The 17,904-nt window shown below is 32.5% G+C and overlaps 1 protein-coding gene across 1 annotated transcript; it reads left to right on the forward strand.

Moving 5' to 3' along the window:
- Positions 1–8,934: 8,934 nt before the first annotated feature.
- LOC125208115 (ABC transporter G family member 22-like) lies at positions 8,935–11,879 on the forward strand. The gene is made up of 10 exons (XM_048107672.1): positions 8,935–8,949; positions 9,067–9,461; positions 9,532–9,566; positions 9,653–9,879; positions 9,971–10,126; positions 10,201–10,387; positions 10,458–10,724; positions 10,807–11,376; positions 11,455–11,562; positions 11,655–11,879. Exons 2-10 carry the CDS (start codon positions 9,092–9,094, stop codon positions 11,847–11,849), a joined length of 2,115 nt encoding a protein of 704 aa, XP_047963629.1. The 5' UTR covers positions 8,935–8,949; positions 9,067–9,091; the 3' UTR covers positions 11,850–11,879.
- The last annotated feature ends 6,025 nt before the right edge of the window (positions 11,880–17,904 follow it).

Here is a 17,904-nt window from a genome sequence, read left to right on the forward strand (position 1 = left end):
CTCTTCAATTAAACACTTTAACCAATAACTCTTAAAATCTCATATCAGCTAAGGAATATGTCATTTTAGTTGGGACGGATGGAGTATATGATATATCTCTATTTTTTCATTTCTCATATTTTACTCTCTCTTCATTAACTCACAAAACAATATTACATAAAAATCCATGTCAATTTTCAAATATTGCATATTTAATGGGACGGAGGGAGTATACGTTTAAGGACGTCTTCTTGTAATTTCGAGCCAAAAGGACTAAATGAGCTACACAATGCAAAGATAGGGATAAATAAATAAATAACCATAACTAGAGGACTGATTGCCCATTTAATACCTAGTTTGTGACGCATAAATCTTAGGTACATATTCAACTAAAAAAACTTAGGTGTGTATATTCAACTAAAAAAATCCTTAGGATATATACTCAACCAAGACAAACAATCCTAGGATATATCTAACGAGATGTGTTGGGATCAATATTTGATTAATTTAATTTGTATCATAATTAATTATTTTAAATGTGGATCTATTTTGTCAACAATTTGTCTTTGAAATTGGGGGTCAACTAAAACTTTATTGAAAGAATAGTTGTCTTTTTGTGCTGGATCGGTCGGAAAGTTTTCATTTTTCTTCATACCTAAATAATTTCAACTTTATAAGTGTCCTTAGTTCAAGAGTCTTTATCAGAAAAAAAAACTTTCGATTTTAGCTTATATGAAATGAATCACGTTTCTAGAAGAAAGACACCTTCGTTTAATTAATGTTTGAAAACTATGAAGTAATTTTTATTTGTTTCTCTTAGTCGTGTTTGTTGAGTTGGTTCTTAACATTTACGGAAAAAATCATGTTAACTTGAACGGGGATTATTATAAAGCCCAAATGGAAAATAAAATATATAAATATGTAATTACAAAAGAAAAACTTTTTGTTTGTTTCTCTAGGTGGTGTTATCGAGTTGGTTCTGGACATTTATCTTTACACTGAATGTTGGAATATAAGCCCGTAATCATAGTTTGATCGGGTCGTACAAATGACGAAATATTTAATTTTTAAAAATTAAATAATATGTATAATGAATTTACATTTTAAGTTGACGATTGTTTGTGTATTTATTTTCTCTAAAACCGATTCTCAGTAAGTATGAAATACTAGATTAAAGTATGTCAGAATAATAGGATGTTATAAGATTAATGTATTGATACATTTTGCGGCGAGGCTAATTCGGTTCAATTTCCCCAATTTCAACATCTCCATGTCCAATCTCAACCGATCCGCGAAGAGATCGGAAATGCAATCGTGCAAAAACCTGAAATCGGCGTCGTGATTGACCGCTCTCCTCAAAAATTGCTGAATATTAATTGATTTGTAAAAATAAAAAAAAAATAGTTAATTGAATATTAATCAGGTCAAAATTCAAGTAATATTCATTGACCGTTAGATTTAACCATTTCCGTCCATTTCGGACCAAATGTGATCGATTTTTATTTGTTAAGGACCAAATAATTCAAAAGATAATGTTATGGACCAAAATCAAAAAATCGTCATATGTTAAGGACCAAAAAGGACCTTTACTCTAAATTATTCGTATAAAGTGTACGCTATTTTTGAAATATAATAACTTCAAAATAGAAAGGAGAATAAATTAAAATTACAGCAAAATACTTAAGTCTCCTATAGGAGAATATAACTACAAGTAGAAAGGAGTAAAATTAAAATATAACAACTAAAAAATAAAATGCAGCAAAATAAAAAAGGAATATGTGGTTGAATCGAATAAGAAGACAGAGTAGGATTTTTCCAAAATAAAATGGAGAAAATAGGCATTCTTCAAAATAAAATGAAGAACAATAAAATGCAAGGAAAAAAACTATAAAGCTCGCAACAACCAGGAATCAAACTTGGGTCTCTGCCTAGACTAAGTGGCATTCAACCGTTGGACTACAAAGGTTTGATTGTAAATGCGTTACAATATATGGTTAAGGCATAAAGTTTTTGGGGTACAACTGTACCTCCTTGTTCTATACTGGATACGTCAGTGTAAATAGAGAGATATACTCATGCATTATCTATATCAACAGAAACCAAAACACACTTGAAATCTCACATGCATTAAGATCCATTCGCTCTCTCAGTGCATTCTTCTTTTGTCGAAACTTTGCCCTCGCCTTCATCCGGTTCGCCAGAGCTATATTGTTAGCGGTGCTGCTACTTCAAAGACGGAGTTGTTTTATCTTTGCGGACGACAGACCAATTCGAGATCACTACATGGGTGTATCTCATCTTGTGGAAAGATGACTCATCGACTCGGCTTATTTTATCCTCCATATATCTCATTAAAATAGAAACATTTAAGACGCCATGAGTTTTAATGCATAATTAGTAAAATTATAAAGACTTGGCAAAAAAAATGTAAGTGAAGATATACGCATTTTCCATAGATTTCACATGGGGTGCATGGATGGGTCCCTTGACGATAATGTGGCGCTCGCGGATGGCCCATTTACTTTTTTCAAACACAAATTTTAATTTAATAAGTAATGTATTTTCAATACATAATTTGTAATCCAAGAAAGAGAAAAGAAGAACATTTGAAATGCAACGGAGTGAGAAGAATAATATTTGAAATTGTACGTGTCAATGAGGTTAAGCAAATTTCAATTTATTTAATTTCGAAAAAATAAATCAATTAAATCAATTTGTAAGCAGATTTATTTAATGTCCCATAATAGATGTTACACTTTTCTTTTTTCCATTAGTTATTCCTCCGTCTCATTAACTATGCAACATTTGCTTTTTGGCACAAGATTTTATGTAATGTTGTTTTGTAAGTTAATGAAGAAAGAATAGAGTAAGAAAGAAGAAAAAATAGAGAGAGTATTGGTTCCATTTTTAGGAACGTTTCATTTTTAATGGGACAGACTAAAAAAGAAAACGTTTCATTTCTAATGGGACAGAGGGAGCACAAAACAAAATCTCCTAAAATCTCGTGACGTCTCACAAGTGTGACATCTTTTATGGGACGGAGGGAGTACTACTTACTTGACACTACTTCTATTTGTACTTAAATTGCATCAACAATCTAAATTATGTTATTTATGAGTGAAAACTACGAATTTTCTTTACAAATAGTATGTAAAATTATAGAATAAAAAATAATGAAAAAATTAAAATAATTCAATTGGGGCAGACATGGGCTGAAATATATATTCTTAGTGCAGAAACTCTAGGTAAAACTTGGGACTAGATAATTTGACAGATGAAAAAAATGAAATACTATAATCTACTTATGTGGATATTATAAACCCACGAAAACAAGAAGGAATATCGGATTCAATAAGTTTGACTGGATTTTGCTTAATTGGAACTTGTCTTATATTAATGAAAACATGCTGAAAAAGTCATATGGGTCTATTTTTGCATAGTGTGAATCGTCAAGACTATGTCAAAAATAGTTCAAACTGCATTTTCATATAATGAAACAAGAGTCAAACGACTCTGTACAAATTTTTATGTTCATATTTTTATAGCCAAATCAACAGTCAAACGACTTTGTAATCTACTAGAAATTTGAAATTTCGAACATGGTTGATTACTAATTAGAGGGACCTGAGTGATTCCCTTTTTCATTGGGCAGAAAAAAGGAACAAAAATACTTTGTTTGAAATCATATATTAATGGCTTTTGTAACTACTCGATCTCTATTATAGTACCAGTACTATATAAATGAGGACAAAAATATGAAGATATTAAAAGTCTGTGCATTTGCAAATAAATAATCTGAAATACTATGTTATCATGTTTTGCGACATATATGGTAATATGATAGTACTATATGTAGTATCATATTTATGTATTTAAATTCATTTTTTTTAAAATTTATGTATTTATATTAAAAAATAAAGTTCACTCGTATGTAGCCAAATAACTCTTTTATATAGATATAGATATTGATCATTAGATTGCCAGTTTACATTTCACTTTGTATTAGTAGATTATTTTATAAAGGATTATAGTTAATTATTCATTCTAGTATGTCTTATAACGTTATATTAGAATATTAAATAACGAAGTTTTAATTTTTTTTTTCTCAATTGTACCATCTCTGCACATAGACGTCTTTTAGTGATGTTAATATTTCAGTATAATAAGAAGAAAAAAAAAAGAAAATAAAGAAATATTCAGCAAATCAACGAATTACTATGTCACTATTGGCTATTGCCATTCGTCTTTATTTTGCTATTTGCTAAAATGCCAAATAACTAAATTAATTTATTATACGAATTTTTAAAATTTTCAAACTAATTTTTTTCCAAGCCACGTAGTTGCGGTCTAGTGTTGGAGTTCATGAGTACTAGACTTGTGCGACTACCTCGACAAGTCCTTGCTTGTTTTATTCGGAAGAAGAAGAAGAAAAAGCTACATTTAATTAAGTACAAATGTACAATTAATAACCTGTGTGCCCAAAACAAAAGGTGTATTGTTGAATAGTTGATGGCCTATCAATATTTGATTAGTTGTAACTTTGTAAACACGTGTGATGAAAAAATATTGAATAAATACGAGGAAAAAGAATGTTCTAAAGAATAGTACGTAGTCAAGAAGAAATTTTGGTCATTGAACATCTGAAAACAAGACGATGAAAATAAATGATATTCCCTCCCCCCACAAGTTCTAGATTGAGTTCAGCACGAATTTTAAAAATATATATATAAAAAAATGAATGGAAAAAATAGTGTAAAGTAAACTTTAATTTATATATTAATTTTATAATAATTACAAGTGAAATTTACCATTTATAATAAAAATAAACTGAAACTCATGATCGTGGATGAATCAAAATGACAATCAAAACTCCTAATTGCATAGGAATAGATTACTACAGTGAACAAACCTTTTTCTTGACTAATATAATGAGATCAGGCCATTTTAATGAACCCAATATCCGGGCCGAACCTTGTTGAATTAGCCCGTTTGAATTAGTAAGATTATCAATTGACCTCAAATTAAGTGAAGATAAAAATGACCAAAATCAAGTGAAGATAATCAATCGACCTATATTTATACCGAGCCCGAATTGTAGCCCACTTAATTGTCTGCCCAAACAGAGGAGTGAAGATAAAAGCCCACTATGGCAGGGGCACAAAAAGCGATAGAATTCTCTATTTTATTTCCGTATCATTTTTTAAACCAAAATTTATATTCGATAAAAAAAAGTTTAAAAAAAACTATCTTTATTAATTACTCCATCTGTCCCGCTTAAGATAACACGTTTTCTTTTTAGTTTGTCACAACTAAGATGACACATTTCATTTTTTGAAAACTTTCTTTTTCCAATTAATACACTCAACCACTTTTTCTCACTCCTATTAAAATATACTCCGTACATCTTTTTTTTTATCTTTCTACCTTAATATTTACACCTACATTTTTCTCTCCAATTAAACACATTAACTAATACTCCCTCCGTCCCAGATTAAGAGTCACTTTTTGCCATAAAAGTCCGTCCCAATTTAAGAGTCACTTTTAGAATTTTTCATATTTGGTCATACAATTTTACCTCATTCTTCATCAAAATTACATAAAATTGTCATTATCTACATTAAAATAAATCAAAACAAAAATCAAAAGTCAAAAGGGACACACCTTCAACCAACTCCACTATCTCACTTCATTTATTACACACTCTATCATCTCACTTCATTTATTACACACTCCACCATCTCACTTCATTTATTACACACTTCAGCTCTTTCTTAAAATCCGAGCCATAACAATAAGTGACTCCAAATGTGGGACGGAGGGAGTAACTCCTAAAATCACATGTCGGCTAAGAAATGTGTCATCTTAGCCGGGACCACAAGAATATGAATTTTTTTTTCCTTTTTAGTCAGTCCCACAATAATATTCACGTTTCCTTTTTAGTCAGCCCCACAATAATATTCATTTTCCAATTTTGGAAACTCTTTTCCCTCTATTGAAGAATACTTTAATTATTTTTTTCCTCTTACCTATCTCTTACTTTACTAATTTTACATTAAAACTCATGCGCAATCTAAAATGCATTTCATATAAAATTTCATATACTTTGACGTGGAACCACGAATTTGTAAAATTTAAGATTAAAATAAAAACAAACGATACGAAAAGCCGTACAAATATTTTATCGATATTCATTGCATGCACGTGCGTGTACTGATAAACCATGTTGCACAGAGAAAAGTCGAGAAGATGTAAAAGGTTGATGAAAATGATATTTTGATTATTTCCCTATTGATGAAATGATATTTTCCGAATGATGAAAATGAGATTTCGAAGATAAGATAAGCATGCTTTCATATCTAAAGTTGGAATTACGCACACGGTGCTCACACATTCTTTATGCATTAATTTATTAATTAATTACTCCCTCCGTCTCATAGAAATTGGTTAAATTTTTTTTTTCATCCGTCTCATGCAAATAGTCACATATCCATTTATGGTAACAATTTTCTCCTTTTTCATTTTTTCATTTATGGGCTACACAATTTCAATTACTTTTTCTCCTTCTCTCTTACTTAACTAAATTACACATTAAAACACATGCCTATCCTAAAGGACCAATTTATATGAGACGGATGGTGTAATTAACTATATTGCTAAAATATAAGCTCCTAATCAAGAACCACTCATGTTTCACCACCACTAAGATGGTGTGTTTATAAAATTAAATGCCCAACCCAACCCACTTCAAACATTGGTTGGGTCAAGTCGGGTTTCAGCCTGACCGAGCCTCACCGAACGGTGACGGATCCACTAAAGAACAACGGGTACGAATGTTCCCCCAAATTCTAACTAGCCTAGTGGTAATGTGCTCATTTTTCATAGCATGGACCCAGGACGACACCCGTCAGATGCAGTGTTTTGCTATTTTGTCTTCATTTTTATAGTTTCTACTTCCTGTCTAATGTTTGATTACAAACAAATATCTTCATTAGTGGTTTATAATTTTTACTTTCTATCTAATCTTTGATTACAAATAATAATGTTTATATTTTACGTTCTATCTGATGTTTGATTAATATCATGATTAGATATAATCCTCATTATTTATGGTTTTTTATGCTCATATTTGAGAGTATATTAAAAATTATGATGCGTTTTAACATCTGTTTAAATATTTAAACTAATTTAAAAACTAAAATATGTTCTTTGTTAATATATAAATATCTAAGAGCCTCTATTACAAATAGTGATTTTTTTTTATAAGACAAAAGAATAATCTATTTTTATATACAATAAAGTGACTCACTGGAGAATAAATATATTGAGATTACAGAAAATATGATAGATTGAATTTTAAATCTCTAAGTCGGTGTAATTATTTATCGCACCCCTAATATGAAATTCTTGGATCAGCCACTGCCACCGAACCTAGCCCATCTCAGCCCACTTGATAAGATATACAGAGAAAAATTACAGAGATACTCCTTCCGTCTGCGAATAGAAGTCTCGTTTTTCCATTTTAGTCCGTCCGCGAATAGGAGTCCCGGTTCATTATCACTATAAATGGTAAAGAGACTCCACATTCCACCAACTCATTCCCTTCACATATCATTTAAAACTAATATATACAAGTGAGACTCATATTCCACTAACTTTCTTCCACCCACTTTTCTTAACATTTTTTAAAACCGGTGACTCTTATTCGTGGCCGGAGGGAGTAGTATAAAGTAGGATTATTCTTGTGCATTAATAATTATTGCCTATAGCATTATGTAAGAATAAGACGAGAGCAAGTAATTATATCTTTAAATTTTTAAAATAGTGTCTCGGAGAACTCAAACCTAAAACCTTAGTCTCCTATATCAATCACTTTACCTGATCTATGTGAATTTACTCGTACGTAACTATAACTTCGATTTTGAACTTGTACACTATTTGTGAACTTAATAGCACGTTCATGTACGTAAATGGAATGTGTGGAAGTGGTGACACCAATTTAAGGTAAGTGAAGGCATCAAATATCTGTACTTTGCCGTTGATGCAAAGGCACCCCTCAATTGTCTTCTTTCGTACCAAACGTTGTAATATTTCTCTAATTATGAAATATTGTCAGATATCAATATAGGTGGTATAGTACTTTGATAAGACTGTGGTGGACTACAAACTCTTATGCAAGAAAATGTGGTTTGGCCATTCCCATTAATTTATGTATTGTCTATTTATAAAGGTGCTTCCAAGAATCTAATGGAAGATTTTCAATCACGCGTCGTTGTACAATTTAGGGTACATGTTTCTATTTTTCAAGACTTGTCTATTTTGAAATTTGTGAAAAATTGGAAGATATGAGATAGAGACCAACACCCGCTTTTAATATTACAAGACAAAAATAACTGCATTATTCAAAAATATTATAAGGGGATATTATACTTATATAATCTAATTATCGACTTTTTCATAAAGGAAATAGTAACAATTTATTAATATGACAATCATACTTGAATTTTTACGTAGTGAGGTTTATTGTCGATGAAAATAGAAACAACCTCCATTTTTTTTTAAAAAATATCATCCATATCAACTAAAAAGTAGTACTCCTATATATTTAAATAAGAGTTAGAAAAAAATGGCTGAGTGTATTAATTTGAGAGAAAGTTATCAAAAAAGGAAATGTGTCATTTTAGTTAGGACAAACTAAAAAGAAAAACTTAACGTGTCATCTTAAGTGGGACGGAGGGAGTATAACTCTATAAGAAAATATAAAATATAACAAAATGAGAAAAATAAGTTGGACTCATTAAAGTATATTGTAGTGTAAATGAAGTGTTTCTTATGTATTGTGTAAAGAAAGTAAATATTACTAAAAAACACATGAATAATAACTCTCAACTTCTTAGTGATTAAAAAAGGATTGTCTATATATATTAACCAAAACTGATCAAGTTTCGTCACACTGCTTTTCATTTAGTCTTTGTATGATCTCTCTATCTTTGTCTTGTATTTCAAAATCTTTTTTCCTTACATAATAATAATAATAATCATTCTCTTGCCTTCTTTCAACTCATCAAGTTTTCTTCTTTGCAAATGCAGCTCAAATCTTGAACTTCTCCAAGCAATGGAGGAGACAGCATCAGCTCTTGACTTGTCCGAAAACTACGCCAAGATCAACCAAGACAACGTGTTCCGAACTGATGCAAAACACGACGAAATGAAGAAGCTCATGTTAGCTGATGAGGACAACTTCAGGAATAAAACTATAAACTCTAAGATCAAAAGGAGAAGCCTTGATCTGATCAGCAACAAAGATACCTCAAAAATCACACCTTTGTGCAAAGCTAAGTCGTTTAGCTCTCATTTCGTCGCTGAAATGTTTGATGAACAATGCTCAGACAATCCTCCCACCAATGAGAAAAGAGGACTCCTCTCACTTTATCAGTCCAATTCATCCTCATCCCTTCATGGCCTTCCTGATGTTACAATATCAGGCAAGTTCTTATTGTATGTTATACCTTTTTATCGAAAAACAATATTTAGTGTGGTGTTTGTGATGATCAGATAGAGTTGAGGCAGCATTGGGAATTTCTCTCAAGGTAAATTATAGTACTAATACAGTTGATGTTTTGTTGAGGAAGACGCGTTGATGAAGGTTTATATAATTCCTTGCATGTTTTTGTAGTTTAAAGATGTGAATTACAATGTGAGGTTGAATAGCTCAAAGATAGTGGAGAAACACATTGTGCAAGGTGTGAGTGGTTCGGTTTTTCCAGGCGAAGTTCTTGCTCTGATGGGGCCTTCTGGAGGTGGCAAAACTACTCTGCTGAATCTGCTGAGTGGGAGAGTGAAATGTGATGGCGGAATCATAACTTACAATGATCGGTTATACACTAAATCGTTGAAACGAAGGTAGCTCCATGTACATTATGTGGTTATATAGTTTACTAAGCATTCATGAATCTGACCTTATCTTTGCTTGTTTAATTTGTGAGTGAAAAAGGATTGGATTTGTGCTGCAAGATGACACTGTGTTCCCACACTTAACTGTGAAGGAGACGCTAACTTACTCTGCGTTGCTTCGCCTTCCCAACTCGCTGTCAAACCAGCAGAAAACTGAGAGAGCAATGGATGTGCTCTCACAGCTTGGTCTAGAGAAGTATGTATTACTTTTTCTTTTTATGGTTGTTGTGTTTGTGAAGTTGATTTGTGTTTATTAAACCATGAAATTAGGTGCCAAAACACAATGGTTGGTGGGAATAAGGTTGTGAGAGGAGTTTCTGGAGGTGAGAAAAGGAGAGTGTGCATTGGCAATGAGATTCTTCTCAATCCATCACTTCTGTTCCTTGATGAACCTACGTCCGGATTAGACTCCACGACCGCCCTTCGTATCGTTCAGATGCTCCAAGACATTGCTCAGGTAAAAAATTTAGTAGTACTAAAATTTTGAAGAAAAAAAATCCTTATACAAATGTTTGCATAATGCATAGGGTGGGAAGACAGTGATTACCACAATCCATCAGCCCTCGAGCCGGCTGTTTAGCATATTCGACAAGCTGATACTGCTGAGCAATGGGTGCTCGTTGTACTTTGGGAAGGCGTCCGATGCAATGAGGTACTTCTCATCCATCGGGTGCTTGCCACTTATCGCGATGAATCCAGCCGAATTCTTGATTGATCTTGCAAGTGGAAATGTCAAAGACAAATCCATCCCTTCAGAACTACAAGACAAGTTCCTCCCTTCTGATGTGCATAAGGTCAATTCAACACACCAAACAAAAATTGAAAAACATTACATCTTTTTGGATTCAACATCTCTAATAGTTTCTTGCTTTGCAGTATCTATTAGGGGCTTATGAGTCGAAGACGATGAAACTAGACGAGATCACAACGCTCAATTACCACAAGCCCGGGAGGCGCAGCAACATGAGTGATGCAGGAGAATGTGGGGCATCTTGGATTGCACAGTTTTGCATTCTCTTCCGAAGAGGCCTAAAGGAGAGGCGACACGAGTACTTGAGCAGCCTTCGCGTGACTCAAGTCATATCCACCGCTGTCATCACTGGCTCAATCTGGTGGAATTCCAATGCAACAACATCTTCTCCCCATAGGCCTCAAGATCAAGCAGGGCTATTGTTCTTCATCTCTGTGTATTGGGCTTTCTCCCCTGTATTCACAGCCATATTAACATTCCCACTCGAAAGGGCAATGCTGTCCAAGGAGAGATCAGTGGGGATGTACAAGGTGAGCGCGTATTTGGTAGCTAGAAACGCAAGTGATCTGCCTTTAGACCTCCTCCTGTCCGTTGTGTTCCTCACGATAATCTACTTCATGGTGGGACTCAAGCACACTTTCGCGGCATTTTCTCTAACTCTCCTCTCCATCTTCCTCAGCACCATTGCTGCTCAGGTAAATTAAATCACACCACCATTTAAAGAAAAAGTTTGAAACAAGAAGAAGTCATGAACATGTAGTATTTGTTTGTAGGGGCTAGGACTAAGTATAGGTGCAGCATTCATGGATGTGAAGAAGGCAACAACTTTGGCTTCTGTCACAGTTATGACATTCATGCTATCTGGTGGCTTCTTCATCACTGTATGTTACCATATTATATCATATCAACAGTTCAAAATTGATTTTTTTTCTATGTATGAAGAGTGATTAACTTTGGTGGTGTTGGTGTGCAGAGAGTCCCGAGGTTCATGCGTTGGGTACGATACCTATCGTTGAATTATCACACGTATAAGCTGCTGCTGAGGATACAGTATGGGAGTGGAGAGGTAGGAGGAGGAATGGAGGTTGGAGCAATGGTTGTGATGATTGTAGGATACAGATTGCTAACTTATGTTTTGCTTAGGAGAATGAGTTTAGCACCTACTTAATTATTTATATATCTCCTATTTTGCTTTCTAGATTTGTGAATTGTGATGATCTATCTAATTTTTCATTAGTATAAAAAAGTAAAAGATAATATCATTTCACATTTTTTTCATCAATTAAACACAGAAAATAAGAGAACAACTAATGGCCATATTTGAATTGCTTGATTGATTGTTTGATGACTGGAAAAATATAGATATGAAATAAAATGAGTGATCTTTAAAGTCCAAAGTATAGTCATGAGGCCATATTTTCAATTGTGGGCCAAGGCAGCAACCAACATGGTCTAATTTTTTTCAAAGAGAATCTGAGGTTTGAAATTGCCCTGCAATATTGTTCTCTGTCAAATGTCAAGAATTACAATATGATGTTTTTGTAATTGATATTATGAAAAGACCGATAACACAATTATTAAATTATTATTATTAAAGGTGTTGATTTAGTCAGTTAACGAACAAATTTTTATGAATCAAAATCAGGAAAAATAATTACTACATACATATACCATGAGCACCCTCTCATATGCATGTAGCTTTATTAATTTTCTTCTACATTGATATTAAATTTACAAAATTGTTATTAATATTATTTTATTCATTTATTTAAAATTATATAGAAAAAATTATATAGAAAATATATTAATCAGTCTAAATTACGTTGGTAATAAAATGTATATGAACTAAACAAGAGTGGTGTCCACATATGTACCTAGTTTTTTGTTGGTTGCTCGTTTCGTGTTTATAGGTCTAGTTGTTTGATTTGAGACGCTGCAGTTTGTTGTTTTGGTGGAAATATGGAGTTTGTGAATTTGAGGAGTGTAGGTTGGGTTGTGGTTGTTGAGCATTTTTGTGTAATTTCTTCGTTTTGTTTGGTCTTTCGTTTTTTTGACAGACTTATCATTCTTGTCACTTTTGTTGACTTGAGAATTTCTCTCGTATTTTTCCGAAACCAAAATATAATCTATATCCTTAATTTTTTTAAATTTTGATAATTAAACTGTATGGGAACCTGTTATATAACCATGCATATTGTCGGGATGATTTCGGTATATATAATTTGCCAATCGATTTTAATTTCGAACTTCTTTTTTGAGAATAATTCAACGAAATTGAACAACCAAGACCCTTATAAATACAAATATGATCATCATCTAAATTGCTTTTTGATCACATGACCTAATTTTAAGTATATAGTTAATGATGTAGGTAGATGATAGAAATGGCACCCACGAATTAGGGACCCCCTCTCACACACCCAAATTAGACCAACATCTCCCACATGCAAACCATTTCTAAATCTTTATGCCATTTAACACATATCACGAGTTCTATTGCCATCCCTATACCTTCCAACGTTCCCATCATTCTATAACAATATCTCATTTCGTAATTTAAATCACAATTAAATTAATTAATACTATCTTCATTACTGCATCGTTCATGGTTAATTATGTGCCGATCGTGTGTGTGTATATAGTACTATATACTACTACACACGCGAACAACACATCATGTACAACCCGGTACTGTTTTACACTAGTTTTTCGATGCGTAGTAAGAGGGAAACTAGAGTAACTATTAGATCCGTGGAAGGGATTGTGTGTTGATCACTTTCTTGTTGCACATCCCATACACGAAAATGACCCAAAACACCCACATGAATTGCCCACTGCCTACTTAAAACTTTTGCAACTACTTGAACATATTTGACCATACCTTCTTCAAATTTTGTACTTTTTACTTTTCTTTTATATTATCAAGAATTCGAGGGATATAGAGATGATCAAGTTGCCCATAAACCAGCTGGTGTTTAGCTCATTCCTCAACATTACACTGAATTTCATAAGGATTTTAAATGAAAGGGGAAGATTGAGAAGCCAAATAGATATAGAGTGAGAAGAGAGTAGCATGATAGGAATAATAGTGAAACAAATATTATTTCAGTATCTATGCATGTTTATTTCAAATTGAATGATGATTTATTCTTGCTCTTATGATATTAAAGTATTCATTTTTAAAATTGGTTGATATATTATGCATACAAGACCTAAGTTTGAAAGCTAATACACATGTCATGCAGTACTCCTGATAAGTGACAATACGATCGCACAAAATATTCATCATCGTGATGAAACATGTATATATAGAGACTTTGGAGACATCACGAGTTTTAACGCAAAGTTAGTAAAACAGGAGAGAGATAGAAAGAAAAAGCAACTGAAATATTATTAATGGAGAATGAGACTAATATTATAAGAGAGAAAATTTTACTAAATATTTAAAGAGGCTAATTACAAAAATGAAAACATTAGACTATTTTTATAGGATGAAAGAAGTATATTGTAGTAAAAAAAATCATATCAGCATCAAACTGTATCAACTGACTAAACAAAGCATGACAAACACCTTTTGATGCACGAGTTTTAATGCAAAGTTGATAAAATATGAGAGAGATTGAAAGAAAAAGTAATTGGGATATTGTTAATTGAGAATGAGGCTGGCCTTATAAGATAGAAAATTTTACTAAATATAGAAAGAGGTTAATCTTGTAGGATGGACGAAAATGTAAAAATTAGATTGTTTCTATGGGATGGAAGGAGTATATTATAGTAAAAAAAATCATATCAGCATCAAACTTACTAAACAGAGCATGACAATAAATTTTTTTCATGTTTATCTTCATCTTCGATGTCTTTTCTATTTTGGTAAAGAAATACAGGCAAAGCCTGAAACTAACACAATTAACAGATGTAAGAAACACCTATGCTATCATGGTAAATCAACTACGTACCCCCAAATGCAGAGTTTCTAAAACATGAACTCCTCCAAAAAAGCTATAAGCAAAATGGGATAAAAAAATCTGTTGCAAAGTTGTCTTCTCTATGCACATGCCGAAGCACGACTAAGTCAAAATCTTGAAGAATGTCACGCACCTTTTGTACTAAGGAACGACAAATAGTTGAGATCTCGAACACGCCCATAATCATCGATACCCCAACAAAGTTATCACTCTCTATCTCTAACTTTCGAAATCCTCGAGCCTTGGCCAGCTCTAACCCATAAAAAATGCACCAAATTTTCGCCATCAAGATGCAGCGGCTTCATAAGTTTCTAGAAAATAGGTCAAAATGACTCAGGGGCAAAATTGTCAGTTCAAACACTTTTAACGTGATATTTTTGGTTTATATCTTTGCAATGTGATTTTCCAAATTCAAGTTCCTACGTGCAAACCTCATTTTTAAATCGGCTAAGATGTGAAATAAGACGGTGAAATAAATAGAATATTGTTATACATTGCTTGAGCACAATAAAAGGTCAGAAAATCTTCGAGTGAATTGCATTAAATGATCGATTGTTTTGACTCAAATCGTCCAAGCATAAGGACATGAACCCTCCACGAAGTTTTGACTTTTTTAATGATAAATTATTTAAATATCTTAATTTTGTGATAAGAAAAGGGTTCACTTTTAATTGAAGGCGCAATTAATTTAGGAACTAAATCAGGGGGAATGATGTATTGAATTCAAATAAGTACTACTACTACTAAAGATCACATTTTAGGGGCTTTGTTTAATCACATTTTTAAATGATTAAACAAAGCAATTTAATGGTGTTTAAGATCTCCAACTTCACCAAATCTTGCCACGTAGGCATATATGCATGTGGAATGCACCAATTGATGTGAATTAATTAGAGTATTAGTTAATGTAATCGTGCAATTAATAAATTAATTCTTTACCGATCCCTAGGTGAGTGAAGTAATAAAACTTTGCCGACATGTGTGGTGAAAAATATTTTGGAAAGGGTTCCAATTGATTAAAAAATAAAGAAAAAAGATTGAGTTTGTTGGTGAATTTATAGATTGAGGTTTTGTATTTGCCTACATCTGGTGGCTTTTGCCTTTTTTTCATACTTATAAGTTGTGAAACTATATTGAAATAATCATGTTTACATAATCAAATAAAATCTCAATGATGCAAAAACAGTTTTATGCCCCGCGCAATTTCATATACTTGTACTTTTAATAAATTTGTAATTATTTCAGTGCAATAATATAGATAAAACTAGGTGGAAATCACAAAGTTCTTGAATATTTTTTGAATGAATTCTTCGATTTACACTATTTTGCTTTTTAAATATCAATTGAACTTCAAAAAATAGAAAGAAGGAAATGGCACTAGCTAAAACGATGTTAGATGCTGGTGAGGCTTTGAAAGTAAAAGAAAGTAGATGAGTGAAGATATTTGAGGGGTGTTCTTTTTTAGTTTTGCTATTTTTTCTTTCTCCTCTTTTTTCTTCTGGTGCCTTTGCTTTTCTGTTGTTGGTGTCTTATTCTTGGTTGAGTTGATGGTGTGACATTTTGTTGAGTGAGGGATGACTCGGTGCTTATAGTGTTTATTTGCTTAGCTTGGTGATTTTTGGTTATATGGCTGATGGGTGGGGGATTTTGCATAGTTTTTTGCATGTCTTTTGTTGTTGCTTTTATTGTTACTTGTTCGTTGATTTGTTAACGATTTTTGCTCGCTGCACTTTCAACTACAACATTTCTCCTGTATATATAAAAAAAAAGGAAGAAAATGCATAATAATGGCATTTGGGATTTGCAAGCTTTGTTGCTGAGACTATTCATCATGGATTCATGGATTCATGGTGACTCGATAATGAAATTATGATAAAATGGTAAAATTGAGGAGGATGGCATTGACCAATAGCATCAATCGCGGTCATCAACAACCAATGGGGAAATGCCACATTACCCAAACGTAAACTATTTGCCTCAATAAAAACATGATTATGTCTTAACATATCATTTTCCATCACATGGCTCGCTAACCGCCCACGCCCTCTTTTCTACTCCCCATTGCTTCATCATTTTTTCCATTTACTTATATTTTCATCGTCGCCATACTCCCTCTGTTCTAAGATAGCTGAGTCGTATTTCTCTTTACTTTGTCTCAAGCTAGTTGAGTCATTTTTTTTTAGTAAAAATTTATTTCCTCTGTTACTTTATCTTTTCTCTTATTTTATTTTTTCTACTTTAACCTTAAGCAAATCAATTTATTAAATTATGTGTCCAAAAGAAATGAACCAACTACCTTGAGACTGAGAGAGTATATAAATAAAGTCATACTCCTATGTAGGCAGGCGGAGGTGGCCCGCACAGGGTTGGCCAACCTGGCTGTCGATCCACGAATATGGAAAATTTTAATTAAATTCAGTTTTTTGAGTTGCTATCACATGCTGCAATGTTAGCCTTATAAGTGTTGTACTGTATTACTACATATCCATTATGACTAGTTAATACTCCCTCCGTTTTATAGTAATGGAGGTGTTTCTTTTCGGCATGGAGATTAAGAAAAATTGTGTTTGGTGAGTTAAGTAAAGTGAGAATTAAGTGAAAAATGAAAAAGGTAGAGAGATGAAGAGAGAAAAAAGTAAGAGAGTAAAGTAGGTGTAGAAAAATGTGTTGACTTTTACTAAAAAGGAAAATGACTCTATTACTATGGAACGTACCAAAATAGCAAAATGACTCTATTACTATGGAACGGAGGGAGTATTACACATTAAAAAAGTACTCCATAATTTTTATTATGAACAACAATTTCAATAATCACTTAATATTTTTATTTATTATGCATTGTAATCTTATTCAATTCATGAGAATTAGACTTAACAAAATGTTCACTTGAGCTCATTAATATAAAAGATGATGTAATTAATAAACAAATAAGATGCAAATGCTTTGGTGGGATTTAGAAATAAAATGCCTTATTAGTTATTACTACCTCCGTCCCTGAAAGTTTGACACAGTTTACCATTTCGATCCGTTCCTGAAAGTTTAACACACTTTACTTTTTACCATTTTTTGTAGTGAACCTCATATCTCACTAAATCCTACTCACATTTTATTATAAAACTAATACTTTAAAAGTAGGATTCACATCCCACCAACTTATTCAACTCACTTTCTATTACATTTCTTAAAATTCGTGCCGAATCAAAGTGTGTCAATATTTGAGGGACGGAGGTAGTATTATATAATTAAAAGAAGTAATAT

Source organism: Salvia hispanica, chromosome 2 (genome assembly GCF_023119035.1).
Source record: "Salvia hispanica cultivar TCC Black 2014 chromosome 2, UniMelb_Shisp_WGS_1.0, whole genome shotgun sequence".
Lineage (NCBI taxonomy): Eukaryota > Viridiplantae > Streptophyta > Magnoliopsida > Lamiales > Lamiaceae > Salvia > Salvia hispanica.

What these genes read in the sequence shown, in the direction of transcription:
- LOC125208115 (XM_048107672.1), top strand. Translation starts at nt 9,092, where the DNA reads ATGGAGGAGACAGCATCAGCTCTTGACTTGTCCGAAAACTACGCCAAG. An exon ending in TCACAGCTTGGTCTAGAGAA is followed by an intron (nt 10,127 to 10,200) that starts GTATGTATTACT and finishes CCATGAAATTAG; the next exon opens with GTGCCAAAACACAATGGTTG. An exon ending in CTGGTGGCTTCTTCATCACT is followed by an intron (nt 11,563 to 11,654) that starts GTATGTTACCAT and finishes GTTGGTGTGCAG; the next exon opens with AGAGTCCCGAGGTTCATGCG.